The sequence below is a fragment of the Amblyomma mixtum genome, chromosome 2 (genome assembly GCF_055824585.1).
Source record: "Amblyomma mixtum isolate Tamu chromosome 2, ASM5582458v1, whole genome shotgun sequence".
NCBI classification, from domain to species: domain Eukaryota; kingdom Metazoa; phylum Arthropoda; class Arachnida; order Ixodida; family Ixodidae; genus Amblyomma; species Amblyomma mixtum.
In genome coordinates, this window is record NC_143013.1 from 108,177,468 (window position 1) to 108,198,883 (window position 21,416).

At 43.9% G+C, this 21,416-nt stretch overlaps 1 protein-coding gene across 2 annotated transcripts in view; it reads right to left on the bottom strand.

Moving 5' to 3' along the window:
* Window positions 1–21,416, bottom strand: part of LOC149360509 (sodium-coupled monocarboxylate transporter 1-like) — a 69,393-nt gene that overhangs the window by 36,087 nt on the left and 11,890 nt on the right. For both annotated transcript variants that reach the window (XM_089572362.1, XM_089572361.1), the window contains exon 2: window positions 4,284–4,738. In XM_089572362.1, the coding sequence (XP_089428488.1) occupies window positions 4,284–4,619 (336 nt within the window). In that variant the 5' untranslated portion in view covers window positions 4,620–4,738. The remainder of the gene's footprint in view (window positions 1–4,283; window positions 4,739–21,416) is intronic.

Below are 21,416 nucleotides of genomic sequence, written 5' to 3' on the forward strand. Positions count from 1 at the left end.
GACGTCACTGTTGCTAGGCAACGGCACAAGAAAGACCGGGAAAAGATTCATGGTCGGTGCTGGTGAGCGTATGAGCACTTTCGCACAAGAACGCCTTATGATTAAATCTGTTGTGCACACATGGTGAACAGTGAACTTGAAAACAGGTAAAATCTAATGACGTAGAACTGCATAATCCTGGTTCCCTTTATCTTAAAGGTAATGTGGGCGCTTTTATTCCCCTAGTGGTTCACAAGGCGCATGAGGGCGCTTCTTGGCGGGATGACTATTCACATATCCCTGCTATTCACATATCCCACGAACTGATAGTGCGTAGCTGTTCTGAGTCGGCTAACAGCTGCCGAATGCGGCTTTCAACGTAGCGCAAGCAGCAGGAGAGTTTTTTTTTTTTTTCACAGTTATTCATGCAGTGCGGCAAATCATAACGCGCGTCGACTGGGCCCCTTAACACTTTACAGCATGCAGACAGAAAAAAAAAGGCATCATTCAGACATCTACACGTTCGTACTGCCTCTTACTAAGATCTGATTGTAGCAGTCGAGGTTTTCTTCTCATCGCTGTCCATATTAATGCGGCAAGAATGCATTAACGAGGCGTAAATACATTACAAAAGTTTTGTCCATTATTTCGAAATATTATTTCTAAATAATGAATATGCATATATAAAGCACAGCAACCGAAAAACAGTAAACGGCAGCAAAAATACAGACCGAAATAACACTTTTTTTTTTACATAGGCACCGGCATGCTACCCGTTTCCAATAATGCTCGATTTTTGCAGTGAGTTATGCTACTGAAGGCTTAGTGGCATAACCTATACGCTGCACAAGCCCATCTGAGCTGCCTTCGTAAGGAAACGTGTGTCATAATCTGCATGATTTTTAGTCCCGATTGTATGCTTGAATCCGTCAGAAATTTTGACTATGCAACGCAAGGTGCTCTTCGTTGCTCTTTCGGAGATTCTTATTAAGCCAGCGCGGGCTTCAGGGATATCTTAGTTCCGCCACTATAACTTCTTTCACGTTACAAAATCGTTTTATCCACTCTAATACTACTCGAGCGGTGGTCTGCCCACCTTTTTGGTATCCTTGAGACCGCAGTACTTGTAAATAAATAAAAATAAATAAAATAATTTCTCTGACAGGCATCGATAATACATCGTGGGACTTCCGTCCGTTCAGCGTTATCACTGTCTGCGAGTAGTTCGTTCACGTGGTCAAGGTTTTTGTTAAACACTGCGAAAATCCCTGTGTGTGGCTTCTTCAAATTGCTTCTAATTGCTTAGCGAGGGCCTCGGTTCTGGCAGCCTTGACGCCATAGGAAGCACAAGAGGGTTCTCAGACAGCTTCCACTCTCTCCGTTCGATGACGTTCTACGTCACACCTACGGTAACTTATGGTAGAGAGAGGGTGTGGTAGATGGTCCTTGGCGATCACAAAATGAACAAGGGAGGGGAAACCTCAGGTTGCTTGAGCCAACGTTTCGACAAGAGGACTTCTCTTCGTCTGGGCAAAGCGTTCATCATTGGCAGGGATTAAATAGGGCCTTCGCTCCGCGGAGGAAGGCCCCGGGGGTGGGAGGAAAGTGGTGTGAGAGGGGATGCGTGTCAGGAAGGGGAGGGAGGTGAATCTTGATTCGGAGGGAATTCCTCCTCGGAGCGAAGGCCCTATTTAATCCCTGCCAATGATGAACGCTTTGCCCAGACGAAGACAAGTCCCCTTGTCGAAACGTTGGCTCAAGCAACCTGAGGTTTTCCCCAACGGTAACTCAGGACGTTCTACGTCCGCTGCTTCTGAACGTGAGTGGCGCTGATGAACACTCTCAAGGTTAGGTTACTTGTAAACATAAATACCCCCGAAAACAGAAGATTTGACAGCCGTCGCCGTAGCTCAGAGGTAGAGCACCGGACGCGTAATTCGGAGGTCGTGCGTTCGGATCCCACCGGCGGCATGTGGTTGTTTTTTCTTTTGCGTTTCTAATCAATTAGCTTTAAGCGATAACATATTCAGTAATATTCTATATTGATCAACACCACAAAATAAATAAATAAATAAAAAAATCCCCTGGGCCCCTTGGTTTCTGTGGCTGTTGCCTTCTCTCACATTCTTCAAAAAGAGTTCATTGGCTGTGAATAATCTCCGGCCATGAGATTGGAAGCTTTCCCTTCAGAACTATGTAGCCCCAAACTGCAAGACTCGCTCAAAGCATTCATACGACAGGGTGTACAATGCCACTCTCCCTAAAGTTTGTGATGTGCGTGCTAATACGCCCCCAGTGGTTTCCTAAGACGGCCCTCGCTTTCTCAAAAGCATTTCCTCGTGAAAAATGCAAGCATAGTTTCTAACAGGCGAATATACCTTTGCTCGGAAAGTTCACGGGCTGACACAACCTGACAGATGCAAGTTTCCTTGAATGACTTTAACATGAGCGTAATGTTTGAGCTAAATGAGTTCTCCCTAACGTTAGGTTCATGTGGTTAGCACCACTGAACAGCAGTCCACCAAGCCTAACATTTTTTGTCACATCATTCCCTCCTAACCTTCCACACAAAAATTAAAGTGCTTTTAATACAGGTTACTCCGAACATACCAACCCTAGGTCCAATGCAAGTTTCTGCCTCGAAAATAAACATTTATATACATTAAAAGGGTCGAGGAACTCGTGACTAATATGTTCTGATATGCGACAACGGAAACCTCATGAGCGCACTTCTCAGTACTCTATTCCCATTGTAAGCTGCAATAAATTCTTGCTAGACAGCTTATTGGAAAAATTATTTACTCGCTCAGATTTTTTCGCATTACAAGGGTCACAGACATAACGCACTCTATCTCCTGCAAAAACTGTTCTGAGCATTGAATCATTCGCCTTGTGCAGAACAATGACACTAAAAGGTGAGTGAATTTGGACAGGTAAGTACTAAAAAATGCTTGCTTTTTTTCTATTTTGCCTGCTGCTATATGTCGTATACTGTACGCGTCATTCTTGGAGGGAACGATAGATATAGTTAAACGAGCTTTTAACGCGGAGAAAAATAGTTTTCACCGCCAAGCAGGAGCCCGGCTTCAGGTTTTTCCTGTCGAGTTCTGTGCACCTTATTTTTTCGATTCATGCTAAAACTTACTTTCTCGAGTTAAGAGCCGGTGTAACAATTTCTCTTGTTTCCTCAAGAATGACACGTGCTGTAACTAGCTCAGACACAATTGCATGAAAACATGTGTCGAGTTTAGGCTTTCAAGATATTCCCTTTTCCACCAAATTTCATAAAGCTGGAAGTTTATCGTGTACCGTTTCTTAACAAGCGCACAGGACCTGCGCAACGTCATTTTTTACAGAAACAAGAACTGCTCCTAATTTGCCCATTACCGCGTGCTAGAGACAGTACCAAGGCTTTGCAAGTACACCATTCGGCACACAGTTAGGTTTATAATTTCGTGTTGGTCATTCTTGCTGTTGATCGAAAAAGAGTGTTTACATGGCTGTGTTTCATGTTTTAGAAGCAAAAGTTCAGTAAGCACCCAGCGGGTGTGTCCGTCTGTCACTTGCTTGTGTATTGTTTGTGCTTGTGTATTGTTGTATAAGTGCTTGCATAGTGTATATTTCTGAGTGCTATTGCTGTACAGTACTTCCGGCTCATCACTTTTGATGGTTTTATTTAGCAGCCTGTAACAGAGGTGCAACGATAAGAACGTACCACAGTTGCTTCCTTGTGGCTGTCGTATGTGTGACGTCTCTCATATCGTGGATATGAGAGATGTACCCGCAGTCACAAGCCGTACCCAATCAGCGAACGCGCCGAGTCGTCTTCTTTTTTTGTTGAGAAAATGTTCTCTGCGAGTTTATTCGGTTTTTTGGGATTTATCATCCCAGAGCGACTCAGGCTATGAGGGACGCCGTAGTGAAGGGCTCCGGAAATTTCGACCACCTGGGGTTCTTTAACGTGCACTGACATCGCACAGTACACGGGCCTCTAGAATTCCGCCTCCACCGAAATTCCATCGCCGCGGCCAGGATCGAACCCGCGTCTGTCGGGTCAACAGCCGAGTGCCATAACCACTGAGCCACGTTTCCTGATATCAAACTGTGACGTAAGTTTAATAATCGCCAAATAAGTTCCCTCAAATTTCTGTTTGGTATTTCGATTGATCCTTAAACTATTCTTTTTAGATTCCCCATGAGTGTAAAGCGTGTGCAGTTGCCGGCGCAAATGAAAAGCCGTGGTAGCGGTTCTAGTAATAAGGGAGTAATTACTCATTAGCCTAGCGGTTCTAGGCTAAGCTCACCTCGAATATCGACGTCACTCCGAGCCCGTAGAGCATCGGCACAAACACGTGAGTAGCCAACCCGACGAGAAGAATGGGCGTCAACGTGCTCCACATCATGTGCCAGCCGTAGGCGTAGAAGTGCGCCGGGAAGCCAACGAGGCCCGGAGAGGAAGCGAGCGAGGCCACCGACGAGGCGGCCAACGGAAGCATCTTCAGCGCCCGACTTCCGAGGAAGACTTCTGCCCGGGTGGCTGTACTTCCGGTGGTGGACTTACGAAAGGAGTAATACAGTCCCAGTGCCAGATTGGCCGCCACCAGGACGCCGAACAGGGCATAGTCCAAGACCAGTACCATAGCTGCGCTGTTCCCGCGAAACTGGCAGTGCTGTTCTGGGTCTCACAGTCCTTGCGTCGACACTTTCTCGCCGAAAGTGCAGAGACGAGTACGCTTGACTGGAACGCTCGAGCGGTGTGCTGCACAGACAAGGAAGTGCTATTTTAACGCACCTGCTTTCCTAGAACGCTCGGGCGCTGTGCTGCAGAAATAAGGAATTGTTATTTTAACGCACCTGATTTGCTAAGGGATTTGTGCTGATTTGTGCCTGCACCATTTGTAAGCCTAACCGACTGGAACTCTGTATATGCGCCTGGAACTCTGGAACATTGTATATGCGCTTCGAATTTTCTCCTCCTTTCCTCCGCCTGTCTAAACGGCGATGCGAGTCATCTGGTGGCCACTGCATAGACCAAGGAAGTGTCATTTTAACGCTTTCCTGGAACGCTCGAGGGCTGTGCTGCAGAGGCAAGGAAGTGTTATTTTAACGGACCTGATTTGCTAAGGGAAAGGGGTTCGTGCCTGCACCATTTGTAAGCCTAACCGACTGCAACTCTGTATATGCGCCTGGAACTCTGGAACTCTGTATATGCGCTTTGAATTTTCTCCCCCTTTCCTCCGCTGTCTTATTTTACTTTTCCACCCATGGGTGGTGAAATTACAATTTGCCTACGGGACTATACATTTATTTTAGAATTGGGTTAAGCCTGTTGTACGTACGTGGTGCAGGCAGGGGCCTATTATTTTTATTTCCTTTTCGGTTGCCCCAACCGATTCTTTGTCTAAACGGCAATGCGAGTCATCTGGTGGCCACTGCATAGACCAAAAAAGTGTCATTTTAACGCTTTCCTAGAACGCTCGAGGGCTGTGCTGCAGAGGCAAGGAAGTGTTATTTTAACGGACCTGATTTGCTAAGGGAAAGGGGTTCGTGCCTGCACCATTTGTAAGCCTAACCACCGACTGCGGTGGAGTGCGAGTATTATACCTGGAACTCTGTATATGCGCTTTGAATTTTCTCCTCCTTTCCTCCGCCTGTCTAAACGGCAATGCGAGACACCTGGTGACCACTGCATAGACTCCCGCATACTCCGACTTGAGTGGGGAGCTCGTGGCTTACAGAGTTGCCCGAGAGATGGCGCCACAAGAAGATGAAGTGGGCGGGTTCAAAGCCCTGGTTACAGTTGTGGACATCACGCAGAATTACAGGCTATAACGTTGGGCATATTCGCCTTGACACAGGCCACTCGGCAAAGCACAAGAAATAACATCACGGCAGTTGGAACCAGGCTCATACCCCCCCCCCCCCCCCCACACTTCTGAAAAGACTGTATACCATGTTTCCCACGCAATGCAAGCCACACTTCCCCCAGTCTAGTGACACAACCACATTATACCGCATGGTATGGGCATGTCAGAGAAATAAAGCAACAGAGAAAGTCTCCGGTCCAAAACCAGAGCAGTGGCAGGGCGAACTGGCCAGCTCAGACAGAGACCGGCACATCAGGCTGGTCGAAAGGGCCCGACAGTCGGTAAGAACCGATAGGGTTCTGAAGTGAGGACACCATATATTCTGTTTTGCCGAATAAACAAGGCAATTAATTCTAAGTTATTCATAAATTTCAAACTACTGCCGAGCCCTCAGTGTTGTGTCGCGACTGCCTTTGAACGCCTCGGTGTCATCCTTCTACTACTGTTTTTGGGGGGTGACGTCGAAGTAAACCCCGGTCCCAACATACGCGGTACTGGTCCGCAAGATTCTTCCGACATAATGGAAGCTTTGAATGAACTGCGTTCTGGGCAAGCATCCTTTCTGGCGGAAATGAAAACAATTCGTAGCTTGTTAACCCAAAATGACACCACGCTAGGTGAAATAACAAGCCTAAAATTTAAAAAGATTGCGCATCATTTGGAGAAATAAAAAACCACCTCAGCGATGCTGAGGTGTTGCGGAGCAGAATGCAGGGAAAATACCGACCGTCATGTCTAAGCGGGCCGACACCGAAGAGAGGGCACGCCGATCCAAATTATTATTTTTGGGCATATTGTAGACTAACCCAGAAACCTGGGCTGAATCTGAAAACTTGATCACAAAGGTATGCAAATAAAAACTAGACCTGATAACCAACCCAACAGACAACGAAAGATCTCACAGACAGGGAAAGTTTGATGCTAACAAAAACAGACCAATTATTGTTAATTTTGTTCATTATGAAACAACAGATAAAATTAGCTGAGGTTTAGCTCTCGTTAAACCGGGCAGGCTGCGTAAGCAGTGTGTAGCCTGGTGGAGCGCGGCTGAAACGGTTGCTATGGCAACGAAGCTCCGTCTGTTTGACCTCGCTGCGGCTAAAGGTCAACCGTGGCCACCGCCGGGAGCTACGCGGCGGCTCGAAACCTGGCGTAGTATTGCTTACGCAATAAGACTTCCTTCCTGTGCTTACAAACTAAAGGACAGTTCTACGTGTTTCTGAAGACTACTCTAAAACTTTGCCAAGCAGCTACTTGCATTTGGACAATCGCAAACTCAAAAATACAAACTCCGCTATAATAAGGTAATCATCGGTAGCCCCACCTACACTTATGCCCGCGTTTCAAACAAAGTCGTTCCCCGCACTCCATAGCTACTCTATAACTGTTCTGAAAAGCCAAAGGTACGCCCCACCCCCCTCCCTTTACCATCCTTTGCTCCAACAACCGCAGCCTTCCACCTAAGCTTGACGCCCTCGACAGTCTCGTCCGCAGGACGGAGAGCAACATTATTGTACTAACCGAAGCATGGCTAAATTCGTCCGTAGGAGACTCCGAGATACTTTCCATGTTTCCCGACTCCAATCTATTTCCATGTGACAGGATAAATAGGCGAGGAGGAGGCGTACTAATAGTTGCTCATCATTCATGTCGTTGTTCTAAGATTAAACTTGCATCCCCACTAGAACTTCATTTCATTAAATGCCATGCTTCGTTCCCTTCAGTTATCATCGCCGTTTGCTATCGAACCTTCCTGATCTAGCCGATTCGTTTGTTGCTCAGTTCCACGAAGAACTTCGCGTCATAACTACGTCCCATTAGCACATTTTAATTCTTCTTAATGGTGACTACTTTTCCTGATATTACCTGGTCCGATCTCGCTGTTATTACATCCAAAGATAACATCGAAAGTGACTTGTAAACACATGCCTAACCTTGGGCTCGCCTCAGCTCGTGTCTAACCCTACCACGCAAACTTATCATTCTTCCAATATTCTTGATCTCGTTTTTACTCCCCCTCCCCCCTCCCCCCCCCCCCCCTGATAACGTTTCACCGCCACTTCATTTACCTGGGCTTAGTGGCCACTCAGTAATACTAAACACATTTTGTTACCAACTGTCATGCCTGAAAGAGCAAGAAAAAAAAACTGACCGTATATGACAAAGGAAACTACACAGCCATGAACACACAAAACTGCCCGATTTTTGGGCGTGGCTGTTTCTTGACTTCTCAAACCGGTCAATAGAAATTAACTGGTTTCCCTTCAAACACAAAATGCATCAACGATAGATAAGCACATCCTTACTATCACCATAACCGAAAAATCATCGTCACCAAGGTTTAATAACGAACTAAAGCGCCTGAACAACAAAAAGGAATGACTTTTTCGAACTGACAAACACTTGAATTATGCTTGTGCGTGGAAAAAGTATCAGTCTGCCAAAAAAAAAACATTCCATTCTTTATGGTAAGCCAAACCAAACGTTCCTGTTTTTTAATCAGTATTACCGTCCGGGCTGCGAACCAACCCTAACAAGTTTTGGCAATCTATTAACCCTACACGCCACAAGCCTCTAGCATTGCACAACGATGACAACAATCTCATTCCGGACTTGATGTCTGTCGCACACTTCAATTCCTTTTTCTGCTCAGTTTTCACTACAGAACCTGATGGCAAATTGCCATACTTCCCTGTCTTTGATCACCCAACTATGCTAGGCATTTTGTACGATCCTGGAATTGTGAATTGTGAATGGAATTGTGAAAAAAATCGAATCATTCAAAGTGTCATCTTCACCTCGTATTGATGGATTAAACTCTAAATTCGTAAAAAATACTAAAAAATTCTCAGAGTCAACTTGTGCCACCTTTTCCAACAGTCCTTATTATCAGGTGTGCTCACACAAGACTGGAAAATTGGTAAGATCGTCCCAGTCCCCAAAAAAGGTTCATCTTTCTCGTGTAAAAACTACCATCCTATTTCCCTAAAAAGCATCTGTTCAAAACTAATGGAACATGCTATTTACTCTCACTGCATCAAAATTCTAGTTTCGGTAAACTTTTTCACCCTAACCAACACGGTTTGTTAAAATGACTTTCATGTGATTCTCAACTACACATTTTCATCAACGAACTTAGTTCGCATCGTGACTTAAACATTCCTCTTGCCACGCTCTTCCTTGACTGAAAAACCAATCGATAAACTACGGCACAAAAGATTGCAGCTAAATCTTTCGCGTCTAAACCTTAATCATTTCGGTAATGAGGTAGGTTCAAAAATTTTTGACTAACAGAGAGCAATTTGTCTACGCTGACAAATCGTTGTGCCCTCGTTCCCCGGTTATTTCAGGTGTTCCTCAACGCACACTGCTCGGACCTTTGCTTTGTCTCATTTACATTAACGATCTTTCTTCTAGCGTTACCTCTAACATCCGACCACTCGCCGACGATTGCGTAATTTACAGCCCAATTACTACAAACACTGACGCCGTCACCCTTCAACAAGATCTAACCCGAATCGAAATTTGGTGCAAACATTGGTTAATGTTCCTTAATATTGCTAACACAAGTATAAGCTGTTTTCATCGGGGCAATCCCACATTCCTTCTATATATGTTCTTTTTGGTTCTGAAATGTCTTCCATTCTTACCTGTAAGTATTTGGGCATTACTTTAAATATGGTCTTCCCATATCACGAACATTGCTAGTGACACTAACCGCACCTTTGGCTTTCAACGTCGCAGTCTTCTTTTTGCTACCCCTTCCATCAAATTATTACCTTACCAAATTTTCGTCTGTCCTAAATTATAATTCGCTTCAGCAGTATGGGACCCTCACCAGTCAAACCTATCTCTAACGCTCGAAAAAAAATACAAAATCACGCTATCCGCTTCATTTATTCTGATCACTCATATTTTATTACCGTGTGTTATTTACTGATATTTTATTACTCACAATTTATTAGCGTGTCAACATACATCTCATTCCCGATCATTTTTTGTCAAATCATTTCGGGACTTAAACGATCTGCCGCCAGAAGTCGTACACCTTACCCATCCCACCGAATTCAAGAAGATCGAAGCCGTCATCTTGTTGTCTGCCATGTCCATCTCTCATGTAATGCCCCATACCTGGCATCTTTGAGGCAATAAATATATAAATATAAACAGGACAGCACACACACTTGGTCCCAGAATAGTTAACGAGAAACCTGTGCCACTCTCTATGTTATTTTAGACTGCAGCACGGAAATCTAGAATGGGGAACAACAAACTGCCATAAACTCTTAGTAACGCCAGTAATGCATGGAGAGATTCTATGCCGCTATGAAAACTATAGCGAAAATTGGCAAAAACTTTGCACAAGAGCCACATTGAACACATAGTTGTGATTTGCAAACATGAAAGGAGCACCTCTGTTCACGAAACATAAGATGTTGCAAGCAAACCATGTATATGGTTACAAACTGACACAAGTAATACGCGTACATGAACAAAACCTTAATAAACGAAAAGAGGCGAAGAACATTACTTTCTCAGACATAATACCCGTCAAACGCCTACCACGCGAACGAACCATGCAAACGAAGAACACCACCTTTTAAAACAAACTCTGTGTTAACAAAGTTGAGAAAGATTTAGACTTAAATACCACCAAGAGTAGCTTCAAAAAGAACCAAAAATCTTTTTTTTTTTTGCAATTTGGTGATGTATAGCAAAAGACAGCCTCGAGTACAATGCGAATTTTTTCACCATGTGACATATCCAATGTTCATTTTTTCTCAAGCATGTGTAGTTGATATATGCTTTACTGTCTCTTTGTTAAAAAGATAAAATGGGTTCGTTGCAGCGCTTTTGTTGGATGCATCACAATTAGTTTTTGTTTCCACATTTTGCGACATTCTGGAATGATCCTGTCACCTTGAGCGTAGATCGCTCCTTGTGTTTTCTTTTTTTATTTGCGTGTGTAAGCGAACACGACCGCGTAAAGAGGGCCGATATGTAAAGGGGCCAAGGACCGCTAAAGCTGCCAACCAGCAGCTTTTACCTTGGCCTCTTTGATTTCCTCGTAAATGGACACAAATAAATGAAATGAAAACGTTGGAAGGAGGAAAATATGGAGCTGTGGTGCTTTTGTTTCCGCTGGGAAGCTGACAACTGGCTTTTGTTGCTACATTTTGTAACATTCTGAGATGGTCTTGTTCTGCATTCAAACAAACGCAAGTAGAAAACATACATACAAACAAACACAAGTCGCAATATACATTCGTAGATTGCTACTCGTGTTGGTTTTTTTTATTTTTTTTCAGTGGGTACGCATGCAGACACGAATGTCTAGCTCATCTGATAATTTGTATTGTATTGAATTTTACAGGTATAAAGGCACCTGCCAGGCAGGATTACTGCCTTTAGCTCCTGAGCACTTACTTGTGTACCGTCAATGAAGAATAAAGATCAAATAAGATTAAATATTATCCATGTACAGCCCCCGTCAAAAGTATACAGCCCAAGGGGTCTGCTTCAAATCTGTTTAGCGTGGCTCTCTAGCGCATCAAGCAGTCGAAACCTTGGGAATATTGAGGACACAAAGTGATTCCTCTTTCGAGGAGGTCACAATTGCTGAGGATCCATAACGAGACCCACCGCAGGCCTCCCAAGCAAACCCCTTCGGCTGTATACTTTTGACGGGGGGGTGTACGTGTTTGTTTCCTTAGAGTCTGCTTTCTAAACTAATAAAGCTGGAAACAGGATTCTTTAGCATTTTCTTTTAACATCCAGGCTTATGTGTTTATGGCGGCCAACTTTTGTCACGAATAGCCCCTGCAAAAAATACCTGGTGCAGCAGAAAAAAAAAGCAATCGCAAACAAACACAACCATGGCACTTGGCAAAATCTCGCACTTTGACCTTCGCTGATCTCTATGAACAGCAGGATAAAAGGCAACGCAGGGAGAAGCAGCTCGATATTTCTAACTGCTGCAGGTAAAACCTGTCAAAAGAATGATTTTTATATGTGGGTAAGGCAATTTTCTTTCACGGCATAGAACAACACGGCTAGCTACCTAAGTGGCTGCCGCAAATTTATTTGACTGAATTTTTAGTCTCGATCACCCAGTTGTGGCAGATATTATATTTGATGCTAATGGCGTTATGAAAATAATGGAGTCATCGAAACTTGTACCCTCATGTGGTGCTGATTGGTTAAATTTAAAATCAGGGAAAATACTAATCCCACTGTAAGCATAATCTTGCGTCACCTCTTTCAGTAGTCCCTGGCATCAGGTGCGCTGCCACAAGATTAATAATGTGCGATCACTCGAGTACATAAAAAAGGTTCCTCACTTACACGTAAAAGATACCTCCAACTTTTCTCATCAACCTCTATTGGAATGAAACATGTGGTTTATTGCTCCATCGTCAGATTCTCCCTGTCGACTAAACTTTTTCGTCCAACCCAATACAGCTTCTTTAAGTTAAGGACTTCCCTGTGAAACCACACTAGCCTTGATTGTAAAAAAATTAAGGGTCAGCCTTAACCTAAGCGTAATGACGCTCTTTCTAGATTTAAATAAAACCTTCGATAAATAAAGTGCATTTTGTCTTCGCAAAATAATACAGGACGTAGGAAAGAGACACACGTAGGACAAACAAAGAACTGCAACTGATGGTTTATTGACATGAACCATGAATATATGTGCACAAACAAGAAGACTGTTACCAACAGATCACAAGTGCTTGCCACGTAACTACGTCTCCCTTTTAAACATGAATACAGTAAACCAGCACAATCTTCTGCGAACATAGTGATGAACATAGGTGATGTGGGGGGGGGGGGGGGGGGGGGGGGGTCTATATAGACCAGACGAGTCGCTGCATTAACGACAGGGCAGGGCAGCACGAAAAAACGTTAGAAAACGGGGGCGGGTCGAATTTGCCCCTACATTGTAAAGACTGCAAGTGCGAGCCAGTGCTTAACGGAATAAGGATTCTGGGCAGGAGTCGCGGTCAGGTGTCACGTGAAATTGTCGCGGCTTTTATGATCAAAGAGAAGGGAAGCACTTGTGTTAGCGACTCTTCAGTATCCTTCCGTAGAAATGAAGTGTCCTTTCTTGATAGTTTTTTGTGACGTCATGTGCTGTGCGTCTTTTCAGTCCTGCATTTCTAGCGGCCGTCTGTTGATTGTTTAGGCGGGTTGTTAATTTTGTTATCGGTTTTGTCTTTTCCTTTTTGTTGTTTTTCGGTTTCTGACTGTTTTTGCTTCATGTGTTTGACTGTGCCTTTGCTACGATTGTCATTTGTTTTTTACTTTTTTTGGTATTTGGTTTCTGACTGCTTTTGCTTCTCATGTATGACTGCTTTTACTAGGCCTGTTTGACATTGCTTTTGCTAAGAGATGGCCTGCTCCTCTAATTTCTGTTATCAGAATCTCTTAGTTATTTTTCTGCAGGGGTTAAAGGTTTCTTGTCTCTTTTCCTGATGTTGCTGCTTTTTTCCGCGTGTTGGGTTCAGAGCGATAATGCGATGAGTGTCATGCCTGAGCTGTATGCTTAAATATGCCACCTTTCCGTGTAATAAACAGTTCGTAGTGTGCGCATGTGGTGTCCCCTCTCTTGTTGTGTTCTTCTTGTTGCGCCGCCGTTCATTCCATCATTGACCAACTCGCCCCTCAGGCCATTATTCTGAATACTAATGCACTTACAGCTATGTCCCAAGTGAAGGTATTCAATTCCCTACGGAAATTGAACATCTTTGCATATAGACTCCGAAACAGCAGCGGTGCGATTAAAGAAAGCTTTGCAGAAACGACCGTTGTTTCTCTAGCAAAAGTTTCCGTTGAATGCCCCTAAATCATCACCACTTGCCGCGAAAAAAATATTCCGCATTGCAGCCATTAATGTTCTATTCGGGGGATTCTCCTCTTCCGGGGAATTTGAGGAGAAAATTAAGCAAGAAGGGAATCTTTACAGACTTTCAGAGAACTTTAAGAACCGAAATAATCTTTTTTTTTTCAAAATTTACGGAGTTCTCAAGCTGCTATAAGGGAAGAGTACACTAAACACAGGATTTTTTGGTCCAACTGAGGAAATTTTCGGTGACAGAAGGGAACATTACTAATTACAGTGCCATTCTGCAGTGAGTTCTGTAGTCAAAAATTACACAGAACGCGTGTGCTTTCCGTTCATAAAGAGCAAATACGTATTTAGCGCACAGCGTGTATTTGCTTGTGGTATAGAATTTGCTAGAGTGAACAGCTCCTCTCTCCATTGTCTCCTGGCTTATTGAGCTATGCTAGATTTCAGGTAGCAGCGATGGGTGAATTACTGACCAGGTGGATTGTTGGACACTCCATATTCATGTTTGAGAAATCCCTAGGAGTCATACTGAAGCATATATTGGCTACATAATTAAAAGCTGCATCATGCGCTCCAGCCGTGGTCACACAACGAGTCTCCACCTGTTAACATGTCCAACATTGTCAGAAAAAGATTTTGATAATTCGAGGATTGTAATGTGCTGTTATGGAAATATTGAATTTAGTGGTTCATTCTTCGGGTATGTCACAAAATCTTTCTTTTGAAGTGTCTCCATCAATCGCATCGAACAGTCAAGACTGCCATAAAAAACCAATGGGGAACGCTTGTGACGATAGCAAGGACGTTAATAGAAAAAAAAATACAGGACTGCTGTCGGGTGATCTGCGGATACATCACTTGTTATAGTGAAATCTTACATTGTAAGAAAGAACTGCGTTCATAAACAGCTTCCCGCTCAAAAATGTTTTTGTGTGGAATTGTCGGGCACGGTGGAATTCCAGAGAGGACATAATTTTGTTTCGTTCGTTAACTCATGTGTGTAACTCGTGTGTTAACTCGTGTATGTTAACTCGTGTGTGTTAACTCGTGTGTGTGTTTTTCTCGTCCTGTGTGCGTGTGTAGCATGCGCTGTTGAAATTATTATGAATGACCAACTAGCCCGTCACCTCACTCTGTTCGTTAACTGTCGGCTGTGCGACGCACCAGACATTATCGAACATAGCTTTATTAACTGCAAAGGTGCGATTATGTTTTGGAAATACCACGAAGGACACTGAAGAAAGACTTCGTTTTAAGTTCCCAGCGCGAACAATACCTGACGATAATTCACCAGGCTCATGAACCCTATAACGTTATTTTTCTAATTCGGCTGCATAGCCTCTGGAAAACGCCAGTGTTCGACCCATCCCGAACTGTGCATATCCTAAAAGAGGTTCCAGTCGAATGATAATCTAGTAGATGCACATCTATGGCGGAAGCCTACCAGACAGATTTTCATTGATTGTGTGTTTATTGGCTTTATTTGCCTTTGTTACAGTTGTGTTAATTACGTTTACTTGTTTTCTGTCATGCTTGTGGACTGCACGCCATTAGCTGGCGGCTTTGAAAATTGCCTTTGTACATGTAACTGGTCCTGTTCCTGCCTTAATGTGTTTAACAAATAGCATGTAGGGAAAAATGATCGGTAAGCGGCAGTCTTCATGCTCCCTACTCAGAGTTCCACAGCTCGATTCCCGCTCGCCCGTAGTTTTGCATTAGTTTCTTATTAAGCCTGTACTACTACTCCTGCATAGGGAGCGATTTCGTCCTACTCATCCGCTCTAAGCACAAGAGCGCCAACTCCTGAAATAGAAATGAAGCACAGAGCGACTTTTTACTCCCTCAAAAGGAGCAACAGGAAGTTACTTTCTTTTTAGATTTTGGTGGCCGGCCGTTCCGAGAAAATGTGCTGCTTAGTTTTTCGCAGCACAGTTGTGACAATGAATAGGTTGGGGCGACCTAAAAGGAAATAAAAATAATAAGCCCCTGCCTGAGCACACTTGTGACAAAAATTAGGGTTGGCGATTAAAAGGAATGAAAAAAAAATAGCGCCCAGCCCGCAAACACAGTTGTGACAAAGAATAGGTTGAGGCAACCGAAAAGGAAATAAAAATAATAAGCCCCTGCGTGCACCACATACGTACAACAGGCTTAACCCAATTCGAAAAGCAGTGCGCAAAACAAACGCAGGAAGCTCTGACACACCCAGTACGCAACCTGACTTTGCTAGCTGTTTAGCCGGCATATGTCAAAAACATGATGCTCTTGCTGGCCTGCCTGACCAAGTCGATGAAGTGAAGATGTCCATTGAACTAATGTAAAAAAAATACGATGATATACTTGAACAACAGGTAAAACATGAGAAAGAGATCTGTACCTTAAAGAAACGTGTTAGTGCACTTGAGACCAGAGTCGACGTTGATGATGTTGAGTCATTGAAAATGACTGTGAACGACCTTGAGTGGCGAAACAGAAAGCTGAACCTTGAGGTGCACGGCATACCGGTGACAAATGATGAGAATCTGATGGAAAAGGTAAATGACGTAGCAAAATCTGTGGATTTGCCAGAGCTTACATAGAATGGCGTCGATGTTGTGCACAGACTTCCTTCAAAGCCAGGAAAGGTGCCTGGGATCATTGTACGGTTTTCAAAGCTCTCAAATCGTGACATGTGGTTTCAGAAGCGTACAGCTTTAAGAGATGCTCACTCGGATGTATCAGTCAGCGAAAACATGACGCGTCAAAGCCGTGAGCTGTTGCGCTATGCAAAGGCTTGGGCAGGTGAAAATGATTACCAGTACGCTTGGCACCGGAATGGGAAAGTGTTCGTTACAAGGAAACAACGTGATCCTGAGATTGTTATTCATTGTCCAGCAGATTTCGACCAGTTGTAAAGCCAGTAATGTGCGGCAATACGCGGCACTCTTTTTCAAATGGCTCTTTCTACTGATCTAGTTAATCTTTCTGACCTCAATAGTTTCATTAAGCCTGATAATCCTTATTGTTGCTCTTGTATTCATGTTAATCTCAGATCTGGTCGAAATAAGCAAGAAGAACTTGACTGTTTTTTCAGAAAAGTGGAAACTCGTTTCAATGTTGTTGTTTTCTGAAACGTGGTTTACCGTGGCCGTGGTTTTTGCTTCTCCCAAACGTACACCCCTAAAGAGAGCCGAGCGCCAGGCCGGGGGACGTTTGTACCCTTTTGACCGGTGGGAGCCCGGCGGTGGGTTTCGAACCACCCACCTCCCGCAGCCGAGACGGGCGCTCAAACCACTAGGCCGTGGCCGCTATTTTTCTCGCACGTCAGACAGCCGGAAAAACCGGACTGTCTAGTCAGCTGTGATACTCTGAAGTTTTCTCTTCGGTACGAAGGATCGCTTACAGTGTTTGTCTTGAGACACGCTGGTTAGAGCGTACGAGTTTTTGAGTCGGAACTCTTCACTTTGCAGTGAAACACGAACCACCTTTGCAGGCTGAGTGCTCGAAACTAGGTTGCCCCCGAAGGGGCGCAGCGGGGTTTACGGAGCCTCTTCCAAGCGCACACCCCTGAAGAAGCCGGGCGCCGGGCCGGGGGTGGCTTGTACCCATTTTTACCGGTGGGTGTCCGGCGGTGGGCTTCGAACCAACCACCTCCCGCAGCCGAAGCGGACGCCCAGACCACTAGGCCACGACTGCGGTTTTTTTATGACTGCTGCTGATGCTGCTGCGGTGAGCCAGCGGAACAGTGCGAGAGTTGGGCCGTTTTGTGGGTAGAACTGCAGGACGGTGTGTGTGTACAACACCGTGGCGCTGAGGGAGGTTTTCCCTGCGGAGGGGCTTTCTTTCTCCTCACGTAGAGAGAAAGGCCGCTGCGCTAGGGCGTGCGTGCGCCCAGTGCCAGCGTTGGGGCTTTGCTCGCGTTCGCACCGCGTTGGCCGAGGGGTACCTACCACCTTTAGCAGGCTGCGAGGTTGTTCGAAACTGGGCTTGGCCCGCAAGGGGCACGGCGGGGTTTACGGAGCTTCTCCCAAGCGTACACCTCTAAAGGAAGCCGAGCGCCAGGCCGGGGGACGCTTGTACCCATTTTTACCGGTGGGTGTCCGGCGGTGGGTTTCGAACCAACCACCTCCCGCAGCCGAGACGGGCGCTCAAACCGCAGCCGTGGCCTCGTGGCAAAGCGCCCGCCTCGGCTTCGGGAGGTGGTGGGTTCGACTCCCGCCACCGGCCGGGTACCCACCGGTTTTCTCAAAATGGGTACAAGCTATTGCCCGGCCTGGTGCTCGGCTTCTTAGGGCTACATTGCTTGGGAAAGGAGCCTGCGCCTTCAAATCCCGTCACTGTGGGCAAAGAGTCGTGTGGACGTAATTGACAAAGTCAAAGCGAACGAAAAGTCGTGTGGACAAAGCGAACACAACACAAAGCGACAAACGTGGTTTACTTGTGAAGGTGAAGTCTATGTGATTCCGACGTACAAGTGTTTCTATATTAACCGATCCATAAGAAGGGGAGGTGGTGTTTCAATGTTAGTTTCGAATATTATGGAATCAGAAATGGTGCCTGAATTTTGTTGTATTACACCCCATTACGAAGTCCTGGCAGTCAAGTCTGGCACAAGGATATTTTGTGTCTGCTATCGTCCACCGGGTAGCAGTTCTGCTGAGCTCTTTTTATTTCTTGATTCATTCCTAGAATTCGTTAACATGAACCAATATCAGTTAATTTTAGGTGGCGATTTTAACATTGACATGCTGGCCAACAATAACACAACAATCGAGTTCAATACTTTACTTAACGTCCACTCCTGTGAAAATGTCATTATGTCACCTACACGAATTACGACAGAATCAGAAACACTTTTAGATCTTTTCATAACAAACTCCAAAACAGAAAGCTTGAAATCAGGCACCATTGCTTATGCTCTGAGTGATCACATGCCAATATTCATATCTGTCAATCTTGCTCCGATTTCTCAACGACAACCCGATCAAACGTCATTTTATCGAGTTATAAACCATCACACGTTATGCTAGTTCAAGGAACGCTTATCTATTGTTAACTGGGAACATGTTTTTGAGGAAAGCAACCCTGATGAAGCATACGAAATTTTTTTAGAGATTCTTACTGACACTTATAATGCTTCCTTTCCACTGAAGAAATTCTCCCACTCAAAGAAAAGTAAGAAACCATGGGTCGACAAAGACATGTTGCAGTTGATAAGAAAACGCGATAAACTTTACTGAGTGTTTTTACAAAGTAGATGTCCTGAAGCGCCGAAACCATTCAAAAAATTTAGGAACTTCGTCACAAAGCAACTTCGCGTCGCTAAAAAGCAATATATTTATAAACGATTTAATTCAACTGGTGGACAATCTGAAAAAGTTTGGAAGGTTTTAAAATCTATCTTCAGTAATTCTTCCGAACCGACCACAAAAATTATTCATGAAGGGATTGAATTAAAAGCTTCTGATCTAGCAGATGCCTTTAATGACTACTTTCTTTGCTTTGCTGACACATCAAGCGGCGACGTAAATCTGTCCTATATGAGTGCCAGAAATGGTGAAATAATATTTCTAACACCGGTTACAGTAAATGAAGTAATTACAGAATTTTTAGCGCTTAATAATAATAAAGCTACAGATGCGTCAGGTTTTCAGATACAGCCCATAAAATTTACTATCGACATTCTTGCACCTTCCCTCGCCCATATCTTCAACCTATCCTTAGTTTCAGGTGTTTTTCCGCGTCTTATGCAAAGGGCAAAAGTGACAGTAGTGTATAAAAAAGGAAACAAAAATGAAAGGGGAAACTATCGCCCGATATCAATCTTACCTGTGTTTTCCAATGGCCTCGAAAAAGTAATTCTTAAAAGGCTATCCTGCTTCACTGAAAGATGTAACATTATCACTACCGCTCAATGTGTTTTTCGTAAAAATAGATCGACTGAGTTAGCTCTCCTTGCTCAGAAAGAATTCATACTAAAACATTTTGAAGCCAGAAACATGGTACTTGGTTTATTTTTAGATTTTTCAAAGGCGTTTGACCTTGTTAATCACTCTGTGCTGCTTAAAAAATTAGATCACTACGGTATTAGAGCCATAGCCCATATGCTGATTTCCTCATACTTGCGACATAGATCTCAGTTTGTTAGAATTGCCGGTGAATGCTCCCAGTTGAAAGCGGTAGCTTCTGACGTTCCGCAAGGGAGCATTTTGGGTCCGTTTCTTTTTGTTCTTTATATCAATGATATTGTTCGCATCGATAGCACTGCTAAGTACATAATTTACGCAGATGACACTAGTCTTTTTTTCGGGTACTTCAACGGCTGATCTCGCAAATCGAGCTAATAAAACCTTAAAAGAAATAAATACTTGGACTGCTGATAATCACTTATGAATTAACGTTAGTAAAACTGCAGCCGTCATGTTTCACCCACGTCACAAACACTTTGAACTTCCTCTAATTGAATTAAACAATACCAGAATAGAATTTGTGCAGTCTGTGAAAACTCTGGGCGTTTACTTGGCAGCAGATACGTCGTGGAATGACCATATTAATTACTTCGTTCAGAAACTCTCCAGAACAGTTGGTATCATGCACCGCCATTGCTTTAAATTTCCTACGTCAGTCAACATGTTACTTTATCGCTCTTTCTACTCTTCAATAGCCAGCTACGGATGTATGGTGTGGGCAACAACAACCGCTGAAAATACTAACAAACTCACAGTCTTACAAAAACGTATTATACGCATTGCATGTAAAGTGCCGTATTTCTTCCACACTGCGAGCCTTTTCCACCGACACAACGTTATTCCAATGAAATCCATGTATAACTATAGGCTGTGCTATAAATATAAACTCGCCATAATGAAAAATGATGACTTCTTACTTACACTTGCTGGGTTAGAGCAAAGCAGAACTGTGTATCATACCCGCGCAGCAGAGCTTTGGAATGTTAAGAAATGCCGCACAAACTATGGCAAACAAATGTTGCAGCATACCTTACCGACACTTCTGAACCAGTTGTACTGCCACAAGAATCTTGATGTCTTCAATATTTCTCTGAAAGAATTGCCCCAAATGTTCGTGTAGTTCTTTTTTTCTTGCTATTACCATTTTGAGTGCACCTGTCAGTTCTGCTGTCCTTTATTTTCTCCTCCCTCTGTTTGCCTTTATAGGCTCTTTGACCTAATGTAGTTCTTTTTTCCTTTACAAGCAGAATTTACTGCTTAATGAACGTACATGTATCATTCTATGTACAGAACATACGTGTTTTTTCTTACATTTTGTTTGATGTCCTATTCCGCCGCCGTCGATTCTGCACTGTAAGAGGAAGTCAGGACCTCTCAAGCTGTCTATACAGCTTTTTCCCTGGCTGTCCTCGCAACACCTAGTTGCGGAAATAAACCTTCAAACCTTCAAACCTTCAATCCTTCAAAATAAACGAATAGGCTTTTTTCCTTCACAAGCAGAATTTACTGCTTAATGAACGTACATGTATCATTCTATGTACAGAACATACGTGTTTTTTCTTACATTTTGTTTGATGTCCTATTCCGCCGCCGTCGATTCTGCACTGTAAGAGGAAGTCAGGACCTCTCAAGCTGTCTATACAGCTTTTTCCCTGGCTGTCCTCGCAACACCTAGTTGCGGAAATAAACCTTCAAACCTTCAAACCTTCAAACCTTCAAACCTTCAATCCTTCAAAATAAACGAATAGGCCCGTAGGCAAATTGTAATTT